This window comes from Lutra lutra, chromosome 6 (assembly GCF_902655055.1).
Source record: "Lutra lutra chromosome 6, mLutLut1.2, whole genome shotgun sequence".
Taxonomy (NCBI): Eukaryota; Metazoa; Chordata; class Mammalia; order Carnivora; family Mustelidae; genus Lutra; species Lutra lutra.
Genome location: NC_062283.1, coordinates 14,259,937 through 14,283,441, shown reverse-complemented (window position 1 = coordinate 14,283,441; position 23,505 = coordinate 14,259,937). Strand labels below are relative to the sequence as shown.

Genomic DNA, 23,505 nt, shown 5'->3' with positions numbered 1-23,505 from the left:
CATATTGATCGTTTGTGTCTGGGTATGTATGAGTTTATCAGACCTATCCAGAGAGTGGGATTTGAAGCAAGAGCTAGATGGGCCCGGGGGTGTTGCAAGCGTTCATTCTCTTTAGCAAACACTTTGATTCACCACTACGCACCAGGCAATGGGAATACATGTCCATACCCTCAAGGAGCTTACCGTCTGCTGAAAGGGACACAGAAGACTCCAGAAAATCATAGAGATAAGGGATGCTTTAATGCATACACGAGGTGGTAGAGAAGGATCAGAGGAGACTGCTTCCGCCGGGGGACAGAGGGGCAGGGCAGGACCAGCAATAGTCAGAAAGGTGAATGGGGAGGTGTTTGGATCATGCTGGTGACTGAGAAGTTGGGTCTTTGAGTGAAGTGGGTGTCAGCCGAGGAGTGATAAGATCTGACTCATATTTTATTAAAAACAACAACAACCAGGGACACCTGGGTGGCTGAGTCAGTTAAGTGTCTGCCTTTGGCTCAGGTCATGATCCTGGAGTCCCAGGATCAAGCTCCAGGATCCGGCTCCGTGCTCAGCGGGGAGCCTACTTCTCCCTCTGCCCCTCCCCCACATGTACGCACACGCGCGCGCGGGCGCTCTCCCTCTCTTTCTCAAATAAATAAATGAAATCTTAAAAAGAAAAAAAAACACGCACACATTTGCTGCTACTCTGAGAATAGACTTCAAAGGGGCATATGGGTAGACACAGGGATACCTGTTAAGATCCGTTGCAGAAATTCAAGCAAGGGATTATACTAACCCTGGGTTTAGCTTCCTTAAATTTGATGTTTTAACATCTTCCCTACATGTATATGCCAGACATACCTCATTCCGGACAACCCGCACAACGACCCCAGACAAGCAACTTAATTTCTGTATTACCTATAAAGAGCGATCTTGATAATTATTGTACTTAAACCTATAAGGCCATCGTGCGGATCAAATGAGTTAAACTAAATAGAGTATTTGGAACAGTAGCTCATGCATATAAATGAATTGTGAGCACTATATAATATTAGTCGATATTTTTAATATTCCTTTCCCCCTACTTTCCTTCTTAAAATTCTCTTAATTGGATTAAGGAAAAGAGGATATGTCCATTTCTATATGAGGACAGTTGAAGCTGGGTCTTTAGAAAGTGACTGAAATCAAAAGTCAAGTCAAGTGTGGCAGCGGCTGAGAACTGGAAGTTCTAGTTCTAGGTGGGTCAGCATGGAGAAGCCTCCTGCAGGGACGTCACAGGCCATCAGAAACAAGACTGAATTTCTCAATCTTGCCTGCAGGTGGGTGTGGCCATGAGACAAAGTCCTGGGCCGAAGGAGGTGACAGGGACGCTAAGTGCCAGGGACACTAAGTGCGAAATTTTGGGTCATGTCCTCAAAGAGAAGGGACATGTTCCCTTATTTCCTTTTTCCCACTGGCTGGAATGCAGACACAGGGGTGACCCTTCTAGAACCACCCAGACAAAAGCAACTTCCTAGGAAAGAGAGAACCACCAGATAAAGAAGGCAGGGCCCTAACAACTTAGCAGAGGACACCCACCACTCCAGCTTTCGCTGTTACTAGAGAGAAAAAGACCCTTATCTTGCCTAAGCCTCTGTTTTTTAGATTCTGTTGGGTGCAACCAAGCTTATATTCAAATGAATAGAGTCTTCCAGAAAAATACGCCCTCAAGACTGCTGCTTTGAATGCCATAAAACCAATGGCTGGGGGTGGGGGGGGTTGCTGAGTGACTCAGTCAGTCAAGCTGTAGATTCTTGATCTCAGCTCAAGTCATGATCTCGGGGTCTTGAGATCAAGCTCCGAGTCAGACTTCTTGCTCAAGAGGGAGTCTGCTTGAGATTCTCTCTCTCACTCTATCTCTGTTCTTCTGAAAGATAAAATAAATAAATCGCTAAAATAAATAAATCTTAAAAAAAAAAATTAGGGGCACCTGGGTGGCTCAGTGGGTTAAAGCCTCTGCCTTCAGCTCAGGTTTTGATCCCAGGGTCCAGAGATTGAGCCCTGTATTGGGCTCTTTGCTCAGCAGAGAGCCTACTTTCTCCTTCTCTCTCTCTCTGCCTCTCTGCCTACTTGTGATCTCTGTCAAATAAATAAATAAAATCTTTAAAAAATAATAAATTAAAATAAATTTTTAAAAAACAATTTGGACAGAGATGTGAACATACGTAAAGGTGCCAGCTTGCAGAGAGGGGACTGGAGCTTTGTCATCTGAGAAAAATAGGCTTAGCCAGATCCACGACCCCGCCCCTACACACATACACAGCCTGGGAATCCTGTTAGGTTATTGTGAACCTACTCCTCTCCATCTCTGTGAAGCCTTTACTCGCTTCATTATTCCACGCTAATCCCAGCCATTTTGCCATCACCCCACCTCCAAAATGCCTGAAATGCCATCTGATCTCTCAGCTCTTAACCTTGACACAGTTTCCCTAAATTTCAAACCAGAGGCAACTCAACTCTGGTCTCTTCAAAGGATTTTTCTCAACACACCCCTCCTCTATGTCCTCACACTCTCCGGGATTGGATTCTCCAGATGTGTGGTTCCCAGGAGGACCCTAAAACCATTTCCGGAGCCCAGAGACAGCTTACTCAATGTAAGTTTACCCTTTCTCCTTCATCCCACAGACATTTACTAAGTTCTGTTTCTTTGCGGGGCGGGGGGGGGGGGAATGGGTATCATACTGTGGGCAGGCCTCTGTAACTGGCACCAGCGGAACAAGAGTGAAATCTGGCTGGCACGCAACACAGGTGTTTAGAGGTTCACTTCTGTCTGCAGGATCCAAGACAGTATGGAGTAAGGGTAAGTAATGGGTAAGGAGAAGGGAGTACATGATTGGGATTGGAGTAGGAGTTCATGGAGTTGGAGTAGGATTTCAGCACAATATGAAGAATTAACGGTCTAATTTTAAACAGGTGGGTGATAGGTAGCCAGAAAGGAAAGCTAACTTGGGATTTAGGACATTTCTAGAAATCAACAAGCTGGTACACTTTAACACTATCTTTTTTATAAAATAAATTGCATTGCAGAACTGGGGTCAAATTAATGTTCTATTGGTTTATCAAGACAGTCCAATGGGAAGCCAGACGGATCTGATTTTTTTTTTTTAAGATTTTATTTATTTGACAGAGAGAAAAAGCACAAGTACGGGGAGCTGCAGAGAGAGAGGGAGAAGCAGGGTCCCCAGTGAGCAGCTAGCCCCGCACCTGGGGCTGAATCCCAGGACCCTGAGAGCATGACCTGACCCAAAGGCAGATGCTGATCCAGACGCCTGGGGATCTGATTATTTTTATCAAACAATACAGAGCCACATTTTGCCAGCTGTAGATTGCAAAGAGCCCTCTTTGCTTTAGATCACCAGGACGCTTTCTCTTAGGTGTGGCTCTCAAACGCTGCATGGAGCTCTGTGTGGGGCCCTTCTCCTCAGTGCCAGATCAATCGAAGATTCTTAATACTCATTGGATGAGTGAAGGTATAAGATAGAGATAGGAAAGCATCCACATCACTGGAATTTCACAGTGTAATCTGCTCTCTATACAGATGTTGATTTGGCTACTATGTCTATGACTTGCTATCTGCATCACCCTTGGCAAGTTACTTATGAGCATGGGATATGTAAGAGGGTTAACTAACAATAGCGAGGATGGTTGTAGGAGTAAATGAAAGCACTGTCACACTTGTCATGCTTCCCTGACTGAACAGAGCTCTATCTTTTCTGCCAACTCCATGGACAAAGCTCTTGCCCTCCTACCTCTGCTTCCTTCTAAATTCATCTTTTCTAGCTAATCGCTGTAGAGTTACCCTCCGCACCTGTGCACAGCCTGCGATGCCACGCCTTCCTGCTGTGACACGCCTTCCTGCTGTGCCACGCCTCCCGGCGATGCCACGCCCACGTCGATCCGCGTCCTGCTTCTGCCCTAGCAGCCCGAGTGCGCCGCCTGCTGGTGTTTTGGTCCCCGTCTGGAGTCCCCCAGCCACCCATCAGCAGCCAGGCAGGGCCCACCTGCCCCTTCCCTCAGTCCATCCCTGGGCCAATCAGTGCGAGGCAAGAGCCCTCAAAACCTTGTAAAAAAGGGGTGGGGGAGGACAAAGCAACCATGCCCACCCCTGTGCCCTCCCTAAACCTGCTCCTTTTTAAATGGGTGCCATATTGAAAAGGATCTGATCCCTCAAGTATCGCTCCGGCAAAATCAATAAGCTGCTTTCTTGAGCGGTATTTGTACTTTCGTGCGGGTATGTCAGGAACCAGTAGGGCGATGTTTCAGGTATAAACAATAGGACGGAAGAGAGAAATCAGAGCCTCATGCCGTCCTGGGACCCTCCAATCATACCAGCTGGACCAGTTTATTTCACCGGAAGGCAGGTTCTAGTCACAGCGGAATTGTACAACGAGCTTGTTGCCGAAGTAACCCTGAAAAGCTGTCTCATGACGCACATATTATAAAACCAAAAGGTCGAGGAAGTGGTCTTGGAGACTATTCTGTCTCATCAGGGTTTAAGAATAGAAGTTAAGGGGCGCGTGGGTGGCTCAGTGGGTTAAGCCTCTGCCTTCGGCTCAGGTCATGATCTCAGGGTCCTGGGATCAACCCTTCATGGGTTCTCTGCTCAGCGGGGAGCCTGCTTCCCCCTCTCTCTCTGTCTGCCTCTCTGCCTACTTGTGATCTCTGTCTGTCAAATAAATAAATAAAATCTATTTTTAAAAAAAGAGAAGTTAAAACACCCTCTCAGTTGGAAGCAAGATGACTCAAAGACCCAGCCCAACACTTGAACAGCGCGCAAAAATCCCTTCAGTAGTAAAGGCAGTGGGCAATCCAAGCATTCGTGGGCAGATCTGCACAGGTTGAGTGTCTGCCTGTGCCCCTGAGAATTTCTAGGTGGCGTGATGAGACTGCAGACCTGGCCCCCAGAGCAGTAGTCTCAGCAGCAGCAAGGGGAGAAAACGCAAAAGGGAATAAAAGACACCTGTCTAGATCAGAACACCCAATAAACAACCAAGGCTCTCGTTTATAGCCAGCTGCACTGAGTCTCCGCAATTCAAGCCGACAGAGGGCTGGGGTTTTGGCAGCTGTGCTGCTCACTGGCTGTGGGAGGGGCCTTTCCTGCACATCTCTTTTCGGCTCCACTCATATTTGTCAACACTGGAAAAACAGTGTTGCATGGAGAGAGAGAGAGTTACATCCTAGAGTCAAGTCAATCAGCAATTCTAAGCCCAAGACCAGTTCTGATATTTAAAAAGCCTTTAGAATCTGAGATTTATTTTTCTGCTAGAAAAGACTTTAGGAGACTATCAGCTTGCTCTCTGACTTGAGGAAAGGAAGGAATTATTAACGCCGTTTCTGATTTGGAGTGAGGCAGTTGAAGCAAAGGACATCAGAGGAATTCATTTTCCCGAAGCCCTGAAGCCAATAAGGCGGGGGGGGGGGGGGGGGGTCAGGGGCTGAGTTAGGAGTCCAAGCTCCCCCCTTTGGCAGGGTTCTGTCTTATATCCTGCTGTCTCCCTGGCTGATGTGTTACAAACAATATTTCCCTTCTGTGCCGGGAAGAGGCTGTGGGGAAGAACCGTTGTTACTCACCAGGCTGCAAAGTCTGCTAAGTGGTTCTTCAACCCTGGGGGTCTGTTAGCTCTTCACAAGAAGAGCTGTGATTGCGCCCCTTGGCGGATGAGACCCATCAGGAGTCTCAGGGGTGGAGCCAGGACCTACTTAGTTTCTGCAAGCTCCCAGGTGAGGCTGTTCTAAAACCCTGACTCTTCATGGGAGACAGATGGAAGACGGAGCCTTGCCTGGAGCCATGCCCGCACTCACACTCACCTGGAGGGCTCGCCGGGCGCAGCCTCAAGTGCTACCGATGTGCGGGTGTGGGGTGGGAATGAGAATTTGCATTTCTGCGGAGCTAAGATCGCCACTCAGGCAACACTGATCTAGAGACGATTTTTCTAACTCAGCTTGCCTGTCCTGCGCCTGAGCGTCTGTCGTATCCCCTGGAGAGGACCTGGGGTGCACAGCTGGGCAACAGGGTAGTTCTGATTCAGAATCGGGGTAAAAAGGATTACAGAGCCCATAGCTCCTATCGTCGTCTTGCTGTTTCTTAGGTGTCCCCGGAGCCCGAAGAAGTTGCCAGCTAGCCACCCAGAATATAAAAACGGAATTGAAAGTTGATCGTATTTCTTTTCTTAGCTGCAAGTCAAGTCTCTTGAAACTTCTTGTTGATTTTCAGCAAACAGCTCTAAAAAGGCTACATTACTAATGGTCTGTTACCAGGCCTGGTGGCAAGCCGGCAACCCAGAGCAAGCAAAGCAGCATGCCGGGAGATCCGGGCTCCGTTTGACCTCGGTGGGGCTTGTTCAGACTCCTTGACTTCACCTTATAGGGTAATGGCCAGGACTTAGGTCACAGAATGAGGGCTGAGAACACGCTGCTCTCAGAGGAAGGCAGCGGTGAAATGAAAACACAAAAGCTGTGGCAGCGCCATCGGTCTCTGAAAGTGACCACCAGCCTCTGCTGCCCAGATTCCGCGTTTTCAGATGCGCTGTGCCTGGGCTAGGCTAGGCCACCGTGGAAGGAATGGTGGTGAGTCTGTCATACTCCAGTAGAGGGCGCAATGAAGTAGCCCTCACCAATGCATGGTCCGCGTACGTAATGCAGGGGGAGAGGGCTACCTCATGATGTCAGAAAGACCTTAGGGGCTCGGAACCCACCTCCAAGAAAGAATTCTTGAGATGTCTTTGGTGCAAAAAGGTGATTTTATGAAAGCACAGGGACAGGACCCATGGGCAGAAAGAGCAGCACTAGGGTAATGAGGAGTGGCCCATTATATACTTTCAAGTTGGGAGGGGGTTCCGGAGACCGTGTGTCTCTAAGGAATTTTGGGAACAAGGTTTCCAGGATCTTGAGGGGGCTAGCTGTTGTTGGGAAAAGGTCCTTGATTACCATCTAATAAACCCTTAGTCATGAGACCCTTCCAATATATATCGATGGGTCATCTGCTTGAGGGATGATCGCCAACATGGATCTTGGGGGGTTAGAGATAAAGGAAGTTCCCAAAAGAATTTTATATATTATAGCAGACTTGCAGGATCCTGGGGGGTCAGACTAAGATTGCCTTTTGCCCTTAGCTAAGTATTAACATTGAGGCAGCTGAGTCCCGAGAGGAAGGTCACTCTGCCTGTTTCAAGGACTTGTCAGTGGGCTGTAGGTAGTAAGGAAATCCAATTTTTCCTTTGTCTTTGTTTCCCAAATCACGTGATGAGCCATTCCAGAGAAGTGGCTATTAATTACCAGGCAGGAAGGAGAAAATTGGAAAGCATCTCCAATGAACGTATACCTTCACAGCCATGCCTCACCAAACCAGAGATCCCTTCCGCGAAATGTTGATGTATCCAGTGGCAGGGCATAACAACACTCTGGGGAGTGACAAGACAGTGGGGAAGTTCTAATCACCAACACAGTCACCTCCTTGTGTGGGGCCTTACTGATGGGATTTGGACAAACCCACGGAGCCAAGCTACTCAAATGTAGGAGATATTGAGACTTCTAAACCTGAGATTTGGGGGCACTTGAGTGGGTCAGTCTGTTAAGCATCTGCCTTCGGCTCAGGTCATGATCCCAGGGTCCTGGGATCAAGCCCTACATTGGGCTCCCTGCTCAGCAGGGAGTCTGCTTCTCCATCTGCCCCTATCCCTGCTCATGCTCTCTCTCTCTAATAAAAAAAAAATTTTTTTTAATATTAATAAATAAACCTGAGATTTCAAGTGATTCCTTAGCAGAGAGAGATAAGAATTGAGGTACCATGGGGCGCTGGGTGGCTCAGTGGGTTAAAGCCTCTGCCTTTGGCTCAGGTCATGATCCCAGGGTCCTGGGATGGAGCCCTGCATCAGGCTCTCTGCTCAGCAGGGAGCCTGCTTCCCCCTCTCTCTCTGTCTGCCTCTCTGCCTACTTGTGATCTCTGTCTGTCAAATAAATATAATCTTTAAAAAAAAAAAAGAATTGGGGTATCAGCCAGTGCCAGGTCACTAAGGCCTTTTTGGCAAGGGTCTAAGTTGGCGCCCTGAATCAGTCTGTGGCCAAGGCAATACTTGCCCTTGACTTCTCCCTGTGGCACAGACCAGCTGAGGCTCTGGGGGAATCTGTCTGGCAGGGTTTGAAGGTCTCACTATGCTGTACTGTGGACCAGCTTTTGGGCCCGATGCTCTGAGCTGCTCCAGAGTCCGTGGATCAGTGGAAGTGCGTTAAACCACCTGGTGTGGAATTTCAGGGGATTTAACTTATCTGAGTACGTTGCTTGTGAAAAGGCTTTTTCCAAGCCCTTTAGCTGGGTCAAGGACACCCACAGACCGGTTAAAGAAAGTACAAGGAGGCTTTAGCACAGACTTTTGGGGTTGTTTGTGACAACGATGGGGCCTAAATTGTTTCACAAGCTCTGGCCTAATTTCTGCAAAGCTTTCAACACTGAGGATGAAAGGCATTCCAGAGCTGAAAAGGGTTCTATCCTCTGGAGTGTGAGGACTGCCCGTGGTAAGGCCAACTCTGAGCTGACTTCTGACAGGCTTAGGAGAGAACCCTTTCATGCCACTTAACGTTCTGTGTTAATAAGCACCTCCAGAAAGGATCTCGTCTTTTTCCATGAAGAAATTCAGATCCTCATTCTGCTTTTAATTTCTCCAGAACCCAAGGGCTCTGAATGGTGGCCAAGAGGCAAATGAGAGCCAGTGTCCCCAAAATATCAGGCTGGCTGACCTGATCATGGATAGAAAGCAGGGAGCTGGTATTGTAGCTCTATTACCTGGGGAACTTAAAAAAATTTTTTTTTAATTTTAGTAAAATAGCCAAAACATAAAATTTACCAATATACGCATGTCGAAGTATATAGTTCAGTGGCACTTGGTGCGTTCATGCCACTGTACAACCATCCCCACTGTCTCTGGTTTTTAAAATTTTTTTTTTTTAAAGATTTTATTTATTTATTTGACAGAGAGAGATCACAAGCAGACGGAGAGGCAGGCAGAGAGAGAGAGAGAGGGAAGCAGGCACCCTGCTGAGCAGAGAGCCCGATGCGGGACTCGATCCCAGGACCCTGAGATCATGACCCGAGCCGAAGGCAGCGGCTTAATCCACTGAGCCACCCAGGCGCCCTGGTTTTAAAAGTTTTTAATTAGAATTTTAATGTAGACTTCTTTTTATAAAGCCGTTCAAAAGAATGAGGTCAGTCTTCTATGCTGAGGTGGAAAGATGTGAAAAATACATTTAAGAGAAAGAGCCAGACGCCGAGCAGTGGGTACGGTATGTATAAGGTCAGTGGGTACACTCGGATAACTTAAGGGGGATTGTGGGTGGGGGTTACCTCAGATCATAGTGATGGCCTGGTGGGCTTGGTCTTGGAGGCTGAAGAGAGGTGAGAGACTTGTGCTTGGGTTGGGGGGAGGTTAAATGGCGGATTCCTAAGTGGTGGGTGTGGCCGAGGCCTGCCCTGGAAGGAAATGGGAGACAGGGTAAAATGGCCAACGTCCGAATCCTTGAAGACTTCAGGTCTGGGGGAGTTGCAAACAGGAAGAGCAACAAGAAAGGAGGGTGGAATCCAAGATACACTTGGGGTCTGGTGTTCATTTTACACAGCGGTTGGTACTGAAAATTCTCCAGCGAATGCCAACAGTGGGATAGCTCCGAACAGCCCTAGAAGCGAATCAGCCAGACTTTTTAAGGTTCCTGTAAGAACTCCCCCTTCATTGCTTCTCGTCTGCTATCCTCCTCCTCATCCAAGCTGTTCTCAGAGCACAGATCAGGCCTGCCAGCCGCAGAGGAACCGTATTTCAGATATTTCACGTAACAGTTCCTTGTCTCCAGAATCTTCCATACCTTAAGTGCATAGCTCTGGTCTTTCATCTCTTTTCCCTCATTGTCTGCTTCTACCCTGGGCATGAACGACCCACTTTGCTCTGGCCCTCCATTCCCTGGGCTGCCCCCCATCACTTCCAGCTCCTCCTCTTTTCTCTCTCCCCATCGCTTCCCTCCCACTTGCTTCCAAACTGATTCATGTAGTGGACTTCCCAGCCAGACTGATTCAGAGCTCTTCTCTCCAGGACAGCCATCTCTTCCATTCATGGCAGCAACCTGAATGTCCAGTCCAGACTCAAACTGCCTATTGAAGGGTGCCTGACTGACCTCTCCAGGCTCCCCTGTTAGCTCCCATGTCCCAGACAAGCAGCCTCAGAAGGCTTAGAGGGACGGTGGGGCTCTGGTCTTGCTCTCCCCCACCCTTGTCGTCTCACTGGCTGTCATGTGTTCCTGGTCCTGGACTTTGAGGAGACTGGAGTGATTCCTCATCCTGAAGGCAGCCTCCAATAGCCCTGGTCTGGCTTCCAATGTAGACCACTCCATGCTCTCTAGAAGGGCGTTGGCGACTTGGAGTTCAAGACTGAGGACTGCCTAGTGCCTTGTGGGCTGTGGACATGGTCTCCGCATCAGCTGCAGCCACACAAGGCCCTTTTAGGGTCCCTCCCTCCTGATGGCCAGGATGCAAGGGTCAAAGACCATGGGACCTGCCTACATCTATGACCGGATTGCAATTCTGGGATCGAACCCCATCAGTGTACTAACCACTGACCAAGAAAGGAATCAATCTAGAGCTGCCCAGGAAGGGGTCCTAAGAATTATTTAGGCTTTCATTTTTACGTGTGGCTAAAGAGAGAGGGTTTGTCATGATACAAGGTAATCAGAACCTATGTACAAGCAGGAGAGGAAGCTGTTCCCATAATTTGAATGATGTTTTAGAGGAGACCCAACAACCAACTTGGATGGGGGGAGCCCCTCTTGTAGAGCTGTGGTTGGCCCCCTTAAGCTATGCCACAAAGCTGTCAGAGTTCAAGTCCTCTCTCAGAAATTTAGCCAGCAGAGGGAGATGCTAAAATTGGAATCGGAGGAAGCCTGGACTTGAGTGAGCAAGGCAAAGGATTTTGAATATTGTGTATCAGCTTTTTTGTAGAGTTTTTGGCCTAAGTGGGCTGTAATGCTGTCTATCTGAATGTGACTTGGCCCAAACTCTCTGAAGTGGAATCTTTTTCATTGTTGTCTTGGGCAGCCTTCTAGCGCCGGGTGGGGGTAGAGGTGCTACTGCCAAGTGCACCTGCCTACTGCCTAGGAATATCCAAGCAAAGGGATCTTTTCTTTCTTTCTTTCTTTCTTTCTTTCTTTCTTTCTTTCTTTCTTTCTTTCTTTCTTTCTTTCAAGATTTTATTTATTTATTTGGCAGAGAGAAAGGGGGAAGCAGGCTCCCCACCAAACAGAGAGCCCTATGCAGGGCTCGATCCCAGGACCCCGGGATCATGACCTGAGCTGAAGGCAGAGGCTTAACCCACTGAGCCACCCAGGCACACCAAAGGGATCTTTTCTGCTTAGGCAAGATTAAGGTAGGTGTGGGTTAATAAAGCAGGGCCTTACTATGTGCAAGTGAGGCAAAATGATCTTTTTCCCAATTTCAATACAGAATTCTGCATCCTTTGTCTATAGATGTTTTTCATTGTCATAACAGTTGTTGCAATCATTTTAATTTTTCAGACTGAACCACCCAGACTTGTCACAATGTGTGCTAAAAATGCACAAGATAAAAGCAGCAGGAGAGAAGAGAAACAGGAAGATGGTTGTATGCATCTGTGTGCGGTGGCAGGTGCGGGGAGAGGTGGGTGGGCACAGGTGGACACACAGGTTTCTCTTCCTCTGACCAGCGACCAATCAGAAGGATTTGCATTATGACTGCATCTGTTCTTTTAAAGCACAATGGAGAGATGCTGAAAGCCGGGCTAATCACATCCTGTGATTTCCTAGGAGGTAGTGTAATCCCTGGTTTACAAAACAAGAAATGGGCTTGAATGGAAAGAAACAAAACCAGAGATTCCAAATCTGGGAAGGCACAAATGGCTCCTGAGTTGCAAACGTACACAAGTGCTAAGCCAAGTGCAGTCTCCCTTCAGGGTTGCTTGTCAGAGCACTCCGTGCTCAGAGGACCAGATCCCGTGGCAACCATATCTTATATTTGGGCAGATGGCACTTTTAGCTTTGACAAAGCACTTACCCTTACTGCCTTCTTTGGAACAGCTCCTAGCTGGACTAGAGTGTCATAAAATGTGAGTGTTGCATGTGTGCTGTAATAATCCATGTAGATTCAGGGCTTTGTTTTATTGTCTGAATAGACAGACTGTATTCTGAAGTCACTAATGTCAGGACCTGCTCATGAAGGAGTGAATAACTAGGGTGTAGCTTTGTACCATAATGTCTAATTCTTAACCACTTCTAAGTGATGGGAAAGCATGGACCAGAAGAACTACCTATGTGCAGAGAGATGGAAAGACAGCAGAGGATGGAAATACCAGCTTATCCATGAGGAATCTCACATCATGCAAATTTGAAATTAGGCCGAACTAGGTCCAAGACAATGGCCCTTAAAGGCTGCTGACAAGGAAGTTAGCAAAGATGCACTTGTCAACAATGAGATGAGCTTGTTAGAGTGTCTTTCAGAGCTTGGTGGGAGGTATTAGGTTAAGGTATAAAAATAGCAAAGAATTCTAAGATTTGCTCCCCCATTCTGAAGTCTGTACTGTCATCTTGTTGTCTGGACGAAGCTTTCACATACACATGAACACACACAGCCCCTCCCCGTCTACTGGCCTCTCCCCTCCATTTCCAGATTTCCAAAGTGAGGTTTTGAACCAGATTGTTCTAAAGAGCTCTGGTTCTTTTAACGTTTGGCGAATCTGTAGGACCATGGATTCCCACTGTTCAGCTTCGTGGATGCTGACACATGAAAAGCCTCCTCCAACACACACACACACACACACACACACACACACACACACACACACAGAAACACACCAGATGTCTCATCCTTCCCAGACACATTCTTGCTTCGGATCCCACAGATTAGCCAGGTACCGAACCCATGAGCTACAGCCCCTGGGTCTAAGAAACAGGAAAACAGCTGGAATTGTCTCTTCTCTTCCATCTTTATTTGCTACTTTCACTTCTTTATCCCACCAAGACAAATTGGAGAGGGCAGCAAAAGGCCACGTGCAAGGTGGTATGGGTCAGCCAGCTGAACGAAGCCAACTAAGCACAGTCCCCTGAGCACCGCAGAGATAACAACGGGCATCTGCTCCTGGGTCTGGAGCTCAGACTGCGTGGCCCAAGGGCCCAGTAGGGAAGGTCATGTCCCACAGTAGGTTTGGCCTTAGAAACACTAAGAACAGTTGCATTCATTGTCCTTTTTTTTCTTTTCTTCTTCTTTTTCTTTTTTTTTTGCTTGAATAATAATAAAAAAAGAAAACCAAAACCTTCTATAATTTATAAGCTATTTTTTGCTATCTACATTATATATAAAATATAGACTCTTTACTTTATAACACACATCTTTTTCCTTTGATAAATAACTCTTTAAAATATCTAGTATACATGCCTTGACTTTTTATATATAAGTTTGATTTTATACATATACATACATATATATACTCATGTTTGTAAAACACAATAAATACATACTCAACAATGACAACCAAACAAATGTAATTTTGGTTAAAAAAAAAAAAAAAGAAGTAGAAGTACTGTAAAAGCACCAGGCAGCCAACGGAAAGCCACAATCGCTAGAAACTTCTCCCTCCCCTGGGCAAGGCACAGGGCACAATACTACCTATGTATAGATATGTTTGGATGCCTGAAGGAGGAGGGGAGCAAAGGAGTTGGTCAGGTCACTCGCTTTTGTTTTGTTGCTTAACCTGGGATTAGACTAGAATCACAAGTAAGTCATGACGCTTGTAAGAAGTCATGGGGCTCATTCAACCACTTAGCCCTTGTGGCAGCTGCAGCGGACAGCAGAGATGGGGACAGAGGCTGAGAGAGACAGCCAGATGCCAGGGTAACCTGCAGGCCCGGCCCCCACCAGCCCAGGCGAGCTCTGGATGCTGCACTTCGTGTACAGCTGTTGCAAAGGATGCGGTCTTGTCATTACTCACTCCTGGTTTAAAGAAAAGAAAAAAGAGTACAACAGATTCAAGACTATTCAGTAATGCAACCCTTCAGTGGCCCGACAGAGCTAGTCGCTTCGGTGGCCCTCTCAAGGGCTCCAGCAGATAGGGACTGGGACAGGGGGAAGAGAAAGGCCAGTCGGCCACCGCCTTCCACAGCTAATGGATATGGTCACTCAGATACGACAGTGAAACAGCAGCACAGGAGGCCTTCGCTCCTCTTGTGGGAGGTTCTAGGAGCCTGACTTGGTCAGGGTTGTTCCCTGAGACTCAGAGGACTGCCATCGGCCTGCTTCTCTGCCTAGGTTGGGGCAGGCCTGGTGGGGTGTGCCGTCTGCTGGTCAGGACAGATGCCACACTGCAGATGCACACAGCTATCCTGTGCCCTCCTCCCTGTCCCCAAAAGAAACCTGAAATGTAGGGCTCTGATAGATTCTTTTTAATGAGCTCCTCACTGTCATGCTCTGGAAACTTCGGGGCTTTGATGGCCAAAGGAAGGAGGCAGCAGGTGAAGCACGTGTCCTAGGCCACCAAGGGCTGGATATATATCCCGGAGAGGAGTGGGCAGGGCAGGGGGGCTACCTTAGCAGAGCTGGCCCCAGGAAATTCCGAAGAGGGGACATCAAGACGTGTGTCCCCCATCCTTGCCAAATATAATACAAACTACAGATAACTGTTCACGTGACAGTCACAATGGGGAATTTAAAACAGCTAGTTTCTGAGTATATTTAAGACATAACTAAGTTGTTAAAAAAAAAAAAAATGGATCCAGCCACAGTAGCTCAGGGAATATGGTTGTTTGCAGGTCTGAGTCCTAATCTCAACTCTTCCAACTACTCACAGGACCTCAGACGGGTTCCTGAACCTTTCTGCCTCCCTGTCCCCATCGGAGAGCTCTGAGGGTGCCGTGTGTGGTGAGGTGGGACTTGGCAAGTGGGGCTTCGAGTCCTGGTTCTACCTCTAGGAAGCAGTGTGACCTCTCCCATCACTTAACTTCTCTGGGCTAATAAAATAAAGGATGTAAAGATATGGGGCTCTGCGGTCCCTTTGGATGTCACCAGGCCTGCTTCCTCCCCAGGATGTCCCCTCCCCCCCCAGCATGCTTAAATCTCCCCCCACTCCCACTGGAAGAAAAGCGATGCCATCTGAGACCAACCTTATGACCCAGCTCAAACTCCACAGCTGGGTTAGGAGACAAGAGGAAGAGTCGAGAGTGTAGAGGTATGAATACAATGGCCAGATAAATCAGAGTCACAAACGAACTCTAGAAGCCCCACTCCCTGAGAAGACATTTTCCTATTATTAGACCACCCAGGGCAAAATCCAAGGCCACCTATAATAGCAGGCCAACGATGTCCTGAAAGGGCCCAACTCTGCGGTTTGCCGCATCACCTCCAATCAGAATCAACTTAGGAAGTCGATTTTAAAAGAAGCAAAGTGCCAGTTCCATTTTGGAAGGGGAAGAAAAATCGACTGCTTCTATTTGCTCTGTAAGGAACCTTCTGGCACAACATCAAAGGTGGCATCCTGCTCCCCATGGGGGTGTGGACAGCCGTCGGGGGGAGCCCCGTGCCGGTCACCTTCAGCCTGAGTCACGGGAGTCTCCACAGGACATGAGAGGAGCCCCCCTCATGCTGAACGAGGAGCGCTCGCTGCCTAGCGAGAACAGGAGAAGTACCAACCTTTCTTCTTGGGAGGCAGTGTGGTTTGGAGAAGAAAGGTTTTGGATCCAGGGGACCCCACTTCTGCTTAAAGCTTGTGTGATTGTGGGTAAGCTACTCTTCCCATAAGAGCCTCGATTTTCTCGTGTGTATCGTGGGGAGAACAACCCCCAATACCACAGGGGGTTTGGGGGGGGGGATTCAATGAGATAATTTACCTAAAATACCCTGCACACAGGGGATGATGGAGAAACGGCACACAGAACGAGCTTGGATGGCTCTCTGCCGATGGAGAAGGAGTCTGGGAGAAGCGTGTCTTGGAGCAGAGTCAGCCAAGAGTGTCCCTAGAGTTCAGATACAGCGGACACACAGGTATTTGCCACCAGGCAGGGAGGGAGTATATGTGGCACCTGGCACTGTCCCTTCCATTGAGAGAAGAAGTCACACAAGAGCGGTCATGGACTCAAGAACACTCAAGAGAATCCAAATTTTCCATGTAAGCCCAGAGCATTCCAAACACTTGTGAATACCAGGTAAGGACCACTGACCCCCATCCTCTCTCAACCAGTAGCACAGGCAGCCAGGAGAGTGACCCCATATTTCCAAGACCAGAGGCATCCACACAATGATGGGAACAAATCAAGCAACAGGGACTAAACGTGAAGACCCTATAATGGTGCCTGCCTTACAATGGATCTTTGAAACACCATCATCAGAGCAGAATGGGGCTGGATTGCTGCTGGGGCCTCATGCTGCGTGACAGCCGCCTGATGGTACCCAGTCCCCTGAGCGTGCTAGGAGGGAGGCTTAGGCGAATGCCTGACTTCTCAGCTTCCCATTGTGGCTCCTAATCAAGGCTTTTGCAAGTGGTAATACAGGGGAGAAAAGGAGCACGAAAGAAGGATCATAAATTCATTTCCTAGAATTTTTGTATTTAAAAATGAACTACTTAGGTCTTTTCTTCCTCTCCTTCCTTCATCTACCTACTACATGCATTTCAGTAGATAAAATGTGAGTACTTACTAAAATATTTTTCATGCTTCTTTTAAAGAATATATATTTTCTTTCTATATACCCTAGCCCCAAATGAGAATTTTTTGTTTTAGACACTGAATATTTATCACAGAACTCAGAAGCCTTTGGGGAAAAAAGGAAAAAAAAAAAAAAAACAACCACACACACACACACACACACACACACACACACACACACAAAACACTTCCCAAGTCTTTTGGTTAAGTACAGAAACATAAAATTGAAACCCTTGGAACAGCTCTTCTTACATTAGAAATGACTTAGGAGGGACACCTGGGTGGCTCAGTGGGTTAAGCAGCTGCCTTCGGCTCAGGTCATGATCCCAGGGTCCTGGGATCGAGTCCCACATCGGGCTCCTTGCTCGTCAGGGAGCCTAATTCTCCCTCTGCCTCTGCCTGCCATTCTGTCTGCCTGTGCTCGCTCTCTCTCCCTCTCTCTCTCTGACAAATAAATAAAATCTTAAAAAAAAAAAAAAAAAAAAAGAAATGACTTAGGAAAATGAGACCCATAGAGTCATCTAGTTTCTTCTCCCTTCATCCTTAATCACAGCCTTTCTGCCTAGATAGAAAAAAAAAAAAAATTCTTTCCACTCAGTGCCTACAAAAGTTATTTATCCAGAGGGCGATTTAGGAGAACTTGAACTCCAACAGTCTACCACACGGCCCTCTGCTCAAACTATTACTGGGACTCGTTTGTTCTACTAAATCTCTAGCTTTGAACTGACAGCTGCAAAAGCTGGCATGCTCATCACAAAGTTGTGATGTCAAGGACCGCCATGTACCCCAGAGAGTGTCAGCTGACTAACCCAGCCAGGTTGCAGTTGGGCCCCGGAAGCAGGGTAACTCCTTCCAGGAAGGCAATCCTTCCTCCTCTGTGCTGGAAAATGACCAACACATTTGGACACGCCCACCCTGCACTCACGGGCAGCCGGGGTGATATAGTGTATAGACCCTGGGAGGAGGACAGAGGATACAAGGGACTACTCTGTTCATTTTCAGATTCTGCCTCCTTGGAGCCTGGGATGGGAGTGGAGGGTCCTCACGGCCCCTTAAATTCCCTTCCAGTTCTACCACCAGTCCTCTGAAGAGATGTCTACACCTCAGCTCTGTGCCAGAGACAACTGTTGGATTTCTTAGACCTGTAAACAAAAGCCACGTAGATTTGCAAGTAATGGTCTCCGCATCCAAGCCTGACAAGTGTCCAACGGGGGATGAAAAATTAAGATAAGATGACTCCCCCGTGGGGTGTTTCTTTCGAGAAAGGTCTGAATTTTTAAGCACGGTTTCAGTGACATTTGGTGGTGGTGGTGAGTGTGTGTGCGTGTGTCTGTGTGCGTGTGTCTATGTAACTTCAGTTGTTCCCTTTGGGACTACCCACTCCAAGCCATCTACCATTTCCAGTAAAAGCTCTGGAAGCAGAGAGTAACAAGATGAGAGAGAAACAGAGACCAAGGAAAGGAAGAATACATTTTCTTTTCCAACATGAACCTTCACAGTCCTACCTGAAGATACACCCTTGAGGGCTCTAAAACCCCGTTTTAGAAACACTGAGCATTATGTTCCTGGTTGGTCTTTTTTTAATACCGATTCAAAAACTTGCAAGTGTCAGCATCTTGAAAGCAAAGGTCAAAGCTAAGGAAAATAGCCTTGACTATTTTCCAACCCAGGGAAGAAGATTATTATCTGCGTGGAACTGAAGTCTTCCCTTTTGAATCCACAAAGCTGGGTGAACCCACTGCAACCCCAGAGGCCCCAGGATGGGAGTCTGTGGTCAAACCCACTCCTGCCGTGCCTTTGACCCTGCCAGAGAGCCCCGTGGAAGGACATTTCAGTAGCATATCCCCCTACACTCAGTTCCACCATAGCCAAAGTAGCGGTATAAGGTGGCTCCTTGCAATTTTCTAATTGTTGACAAACCCACAGGGCTGTTGTATTCTCTGCCTCCTCTGTCTCCAGGCCCTGTGTGCTCTGGTGCTCTCCTTCTGGCTCACTTGCTGTTGCTGGCCCTCCCTTACCCCATCTCAGGCCAGGCCAATGGCAATGAACCAATTAGGAAGACACTCCCTTCTGCTTCCTATGAACAACACCAATCAATCAAGATCATTGTTGGCTTTGCTACCAAGTGCTCTTTCCTCCAGACATTTTAAGTGGCTTCCTGGAATTTGAACGTTCTCATTAGCCTGCTGCACCTCTACTTCTCCCCAGACTAACAGGCTTCTGCAGACAGATGGGGTTTGGGGGGGGGGGGGTTGGAAGCCCGCTGGGGCTGACCTTGCCACTGGATGGCAGGAGCATGTGGCTCTCCAAAGTGAAGGGGTGGATGAGCAGACGAGGAAAGCACCCCCTCTCTGCTTCTCATGGTCAAGGGCAACGGAAGCTGCTAAGCCTCCTCCCCCTTTATGCGAAGACCCGGCAGGCATGATGTCAGGAATAGCAGCCCCCACACCCCACGCCCTTAATACTGCCGGCCACTATTGGCTCGGCCCGCCATCAGTCTTCTTCGGTGTCCCTCACCCGGGCTGGGGGTTCACCCCCCCACAATGCCACTTACTCACACTGACCCCCGCCACCTTCCCGCCCTGCACTCCTCGAGGCCGCCTCTGCCCCCGCCCCTCGCCTTCCTTCCTCCACTCCGGGCTCCACGCCCAAGACCTGCGTCCGCCTAGGTCCCCAGTCCTGGGCTAACAGTACAGGGACATCCGGCTGCGGCGCATGGCCTCGCTGATCAGGTAGGCGGGGCTCAGCTCGGGCTCCTCGGTCATGATGGCAATGTTCTGCCACTCGCCCGTCTGGCTGGACCGCTTGATGGTGTCCACCACGCACAGGGCGTACAGGCAGTCATCGAAGGTGGCGGCCATGGTGAGCGGCCGCCCGTCCCACGTGCGCCGGTCGTCCTGGTCCTGGAAGGCCTGGCGCACGGCCTGCATCATCTTGATGGTGCCGCGCAGGTAGGGCGCCGGGATGTCGCTGAAGGCCTTCTCGGGCAGCAGGGAGTTGCTGACGGGCGTGGCGTCCTGCAGCAGCAGCTCCTGCTCCGCCGCGCTGTTGCGCTGCCCGTACAGGTCCGTGCCCGCCGCCAGCAGGCGCCCGGCCGAGCCCACCACGGTCACGTCCTGCTTGAACTCGCCGGGCACGTTGAAGTTGAGGGTGACGGTGCAGCACACGCCGCCCTCCAGCACCATCTGGAAGGTGCAGAAGTCGTCGCTGGTGATCTGGCGGATGCCCTTGATGTGGTCGGTCTGCTTCACGAAGGTCTTGAGCAGGCCGTGGACCTTGACGGCCTTCTGGCCGGTGAGGAAGGTGAGCAGGTCGATGATGTAGGTGCCCACCGAGTGCAGGCCGCCGCCGCCCATCAGGTCGTCGCAGCTCCAGTTGTACTTCTTGCCCAGCAGGCTGCCGCTGTGCACCTGCACCTCGCACACCAGCAGCTCGCCCACGTAGCCCTCCTCGATGAGCTGCTTCATGCGCACGAAGGCCGGCAGGAAACGCAGCACGTTGCCCATGATGCTCATGAGCTTGGGGTAGTAGTGCGCGGCCGACATCATGCGGAAGGCGTCCAGCGGCGTGGCCGTGCGGTCGCAGATGACGTTCTTGCCGATGCCTGCGGGCGGGAGGAGAAGACAGGCGGTGAGCGCGCGGGGTGAGCAGCGGGCGGGCGCGGCGTGCGCAGCGGGAGGGGGCGCGGCGGCCCGCGGGCGCTGATTCTCAGGGCCGACCAGGCCCGATGCGAGGGTCCCCCTTACCACCCAGACTATTTTGTGGCACTGGTTACTTAGGCAAAAGTTACACCATCTGTATTACATTTATAATACCACCTATACATAATTATCTTCATATTTCAGTGGAATGACTTTAGCATGAAACCACGGATCTAAATACTGACTCATTGTAATATATTTAAAGAGCCTGTATTTTTGGAGAGGTTTTTAAATGTTTGCCAGTATATAACAGAAAACACTTCGTTTCATGTTTCATGTCTATAAGTCTATAACATTTCATACACAAGTGTATTTTATTTGTAAAATACTGATAATTTAAAATTTAAATATAAAATGTAAGTTCTGTGGAGGTATACAATATCATCTTTTTACATATAAAATGTTTTGTTAAAATTATCTCCCATGAGATGTTTTATAGCTTTATTTTATATGTAAAACATAATATATTAAAAATGTACTATTAGAAATATCATATATAGGGAAGAGAAGAGTGTCTCTGTCTGGATAGAACCAGAATAGGCAAGCATAAGTCATAGCCAAGGCCAGTCTGGTTAAATATGAGGAAGAATTTCTTAATGATATCCTCTGAGGTCTAAGCTTTTAGCTCTCTCCCCTACAACCACAAACAAAGGATTATATTTTGAGTATTATCCTGCTTGTTTATTTTGCATTATGGATTAGGGCTGGCAGTGGTCAGAGATACTTTTGTTTACTGTTTTCGCACTCTTGGGGAAGAGTGGGTATCCCCTGTTTCTGAGAGGTGGGCAACGGCTGGTTCCTCCCAGACCTCCATCTGGCTCATGGTGGGGTTTGATGCTTTTGGCCAATGCAGCTGAGGCCAAATAACAATTAGGCTTATGTGATGACTGTACTGGGTGCATAAATTACAGGTATATTCAAGCCCTTTGGGAGACTAAGTGATTCTGGGCCTGGAGAAAACAAAGGATCAAAGGAAAGAAGAGTGACAGGCAATGAGAGGGATTTATTCTGTAGAAGCCAAGAGTGAGGGAAGAAAAACAACTCAGCTGAACCTGTAGAGATAGCCAAGTGGAACTTAATAATGATAATATTAATAATATCAATAATAATAGAATTACACAGACTTTGTTAGTAAGTCAGATCACACAGATTTTGTTAGTAAGTCAGATTAAAGGTTGCTAGGTGGAAATACTTGGAGAGCTTCTGAGTCAGGCCACGTGTCCCTGCCTGTGGCTGGTCTCCCTTTTCGAGTCACGCTTAGCACTTGGACCCTCTACTGGGGACCTGTCCATTCCAGCCACTGACGGGGGAGATACCCAAGGGAGATAGAGCAATGAGACACGCACTCCCATCCCAGTTGTCCTGACTGTGGGCATTCAACTTGAGAGAACCCAGGAAATCTCACAACAAGCTAAGCTGACATCGGGTTCTGTGGGGGTCCTGCAACTGTGGGTGTCTGTCCAGCGGAAGTGCCTGGACAAGGCCACGGTCTGGCCCGTGGCTCTCATTTTCCTGGTGGAAGAACTAGCCAAACAATAGACGTAGCCAGAACAGATTGTAGAAAATAAATACGATTGATGGTTGTCAATTTCCACACACACATTTAATTCTGGCCCTGAATGAAAGGCCTGGAAGCCACACGATGACCACATCTCCTTGCCTTTTCCATGTTGGCAGAGCTGGCTGGTTTTTCTGGTGACCATGAATGATCAGTAAGAAGCTCCTTTAACTCTTAGCAACCAGCTGAGGACTAAGGCTCTGGGAGAGGGACGAGGAAGCTTTGGTTTATGTTACCAAATGTGCCACGAGCTTGCGAAACAGTGTTCTGATAACACGATCCCGAAGGCATTAGGCTCATGTAACAGCAGCTCACCCTAGCAGGAGCAGATTTATATGTAAACGGATTGGTAGGTCATCGCAGGGACAGGTGACTAATGCTGCCAAAGTATGCCTCGCACCTGCTGGGTATGGGCTGTGGCCTCTCCTATACCCTACCTCAAGGTATCCCCAAACCAGGACCCTGCCTGTCATCTTCTTAGTACACTCTTTCTGTCATCTTAATGGCACATGAGTAAAAGTTTCTTATTTTTCTATTATACTCCCAATTTTTTATTTTATTTTTTTATTTGAGAGAGACAGAGCACAAGTGTGGGTGAGGGGAAGGGAAGGACAAGCACATTCCCCGCTGAGCAAGGAGCCTGACACAGGGCTCGGTCCCAGGACCCTGAGATCAGGACCTGAGCCTCAATTCTGAGGCTTAACCGACGGAGCCACCCACATGCCTTTTTTCTATCATAAAAAAAAAAAAACCCCATAGGGGCACCTGGATGGCTCAGTGGGTTCATCCTCTGCCTTCAGCTCAGGTCATGATCTCAGGGTCCTGGGATCAAGCCCCACATGGGGCTCTCTGCTCAGCAGGGAGCCTGCTTCCCTCTCTCTCTGCCAGCCTCTCTGCCCACTTGTGATCTCTGTCAAATAAATAAATAAAATTAAATTTAAAAAAACCCCATAAAATAGCCAAAGAAAAAATAGGGGAAATTAATTGACTTCCCATCCACACACCCAAAGCCATCATTAAATGGGTAATTTCTTGCAGCAGCATATGATGAAACGATTCTGTGGAAATTTCCTTCTCCAGAAAATACACTATGAACAGACACAAAAATGCCTCTCCCCTTCTGACACTCACGCATGGCTCCCCCGACGTCCTGAGATAAAGTCTATCTTCTGTTAGGCTATTTAAATATGTTGTGGCTTCATGCTACATGATGAAGTCCTCAAAGACAAAGCCTGGCTCTCATTTCTTAAGCCTCCGCTGTGCCCACGGTACCCAGTGGACGTCGTGGCCTCGCCCCACCTCACGGCCCACAGTCTTTAGCAATATCCACACTTCCCAGAGGGGTGTCAGCAGCGTCTCGACTCGCCATACCTACAAAGCACAAAGGAGACCTCGAGGAATCTACCAGAAAGAAAGAAGCTAAAATGTAAGCACGGCTTGTTGCCTGAAGAGGCTTCTCACTGAATTATTTATTAAAGCAAAAAGCTTGGAACAATGCAAATGCCCAATGACAGAAGAATGGTGCGGAAGCCG

At 48.4% G+C, this 23,505-nt stretch overlaps 1 protein-coding gene across 2 annotated transcripts in view; it reads right to left on the bottom strand.

Annotated features, from left to right (window-relative positions):
• Positions 1-17,300: 17,300 nt before the first annotated feature.
• Positions 17,301-23,505, bottom strand: part of GFOD1 (glucose-fructose oxidoreductase domain containing 1) — a 102,746-nt gene continuing 96,541 nt past the window's right edge. Inside the window, exons 1-2 of one of the 2 annotated variants that reach the window (XM_047733034.1) lie at positions 23,104-23,243; positions 17,301-20,317 (exon numbers count right to left, since the gene is read on the bottom strand). In XM_047733034.1, coding sequence (XP_047588990.1) covers positions 19,398-20,317; positions 23,104-23,107 — 924 coding nt within the window. In that variant the 5' untranslated portion in view covers positions 23,108-23,243 and the 3' untranslated portion in view covers positions 17,301-19,397. Of the gene's footprint in view, positions 20,318-23,103; positions 23,244-23,505 lie in introns of those variants that run through there. The other variant, XM_047733033.1, reaches the window with a different exon arrangement.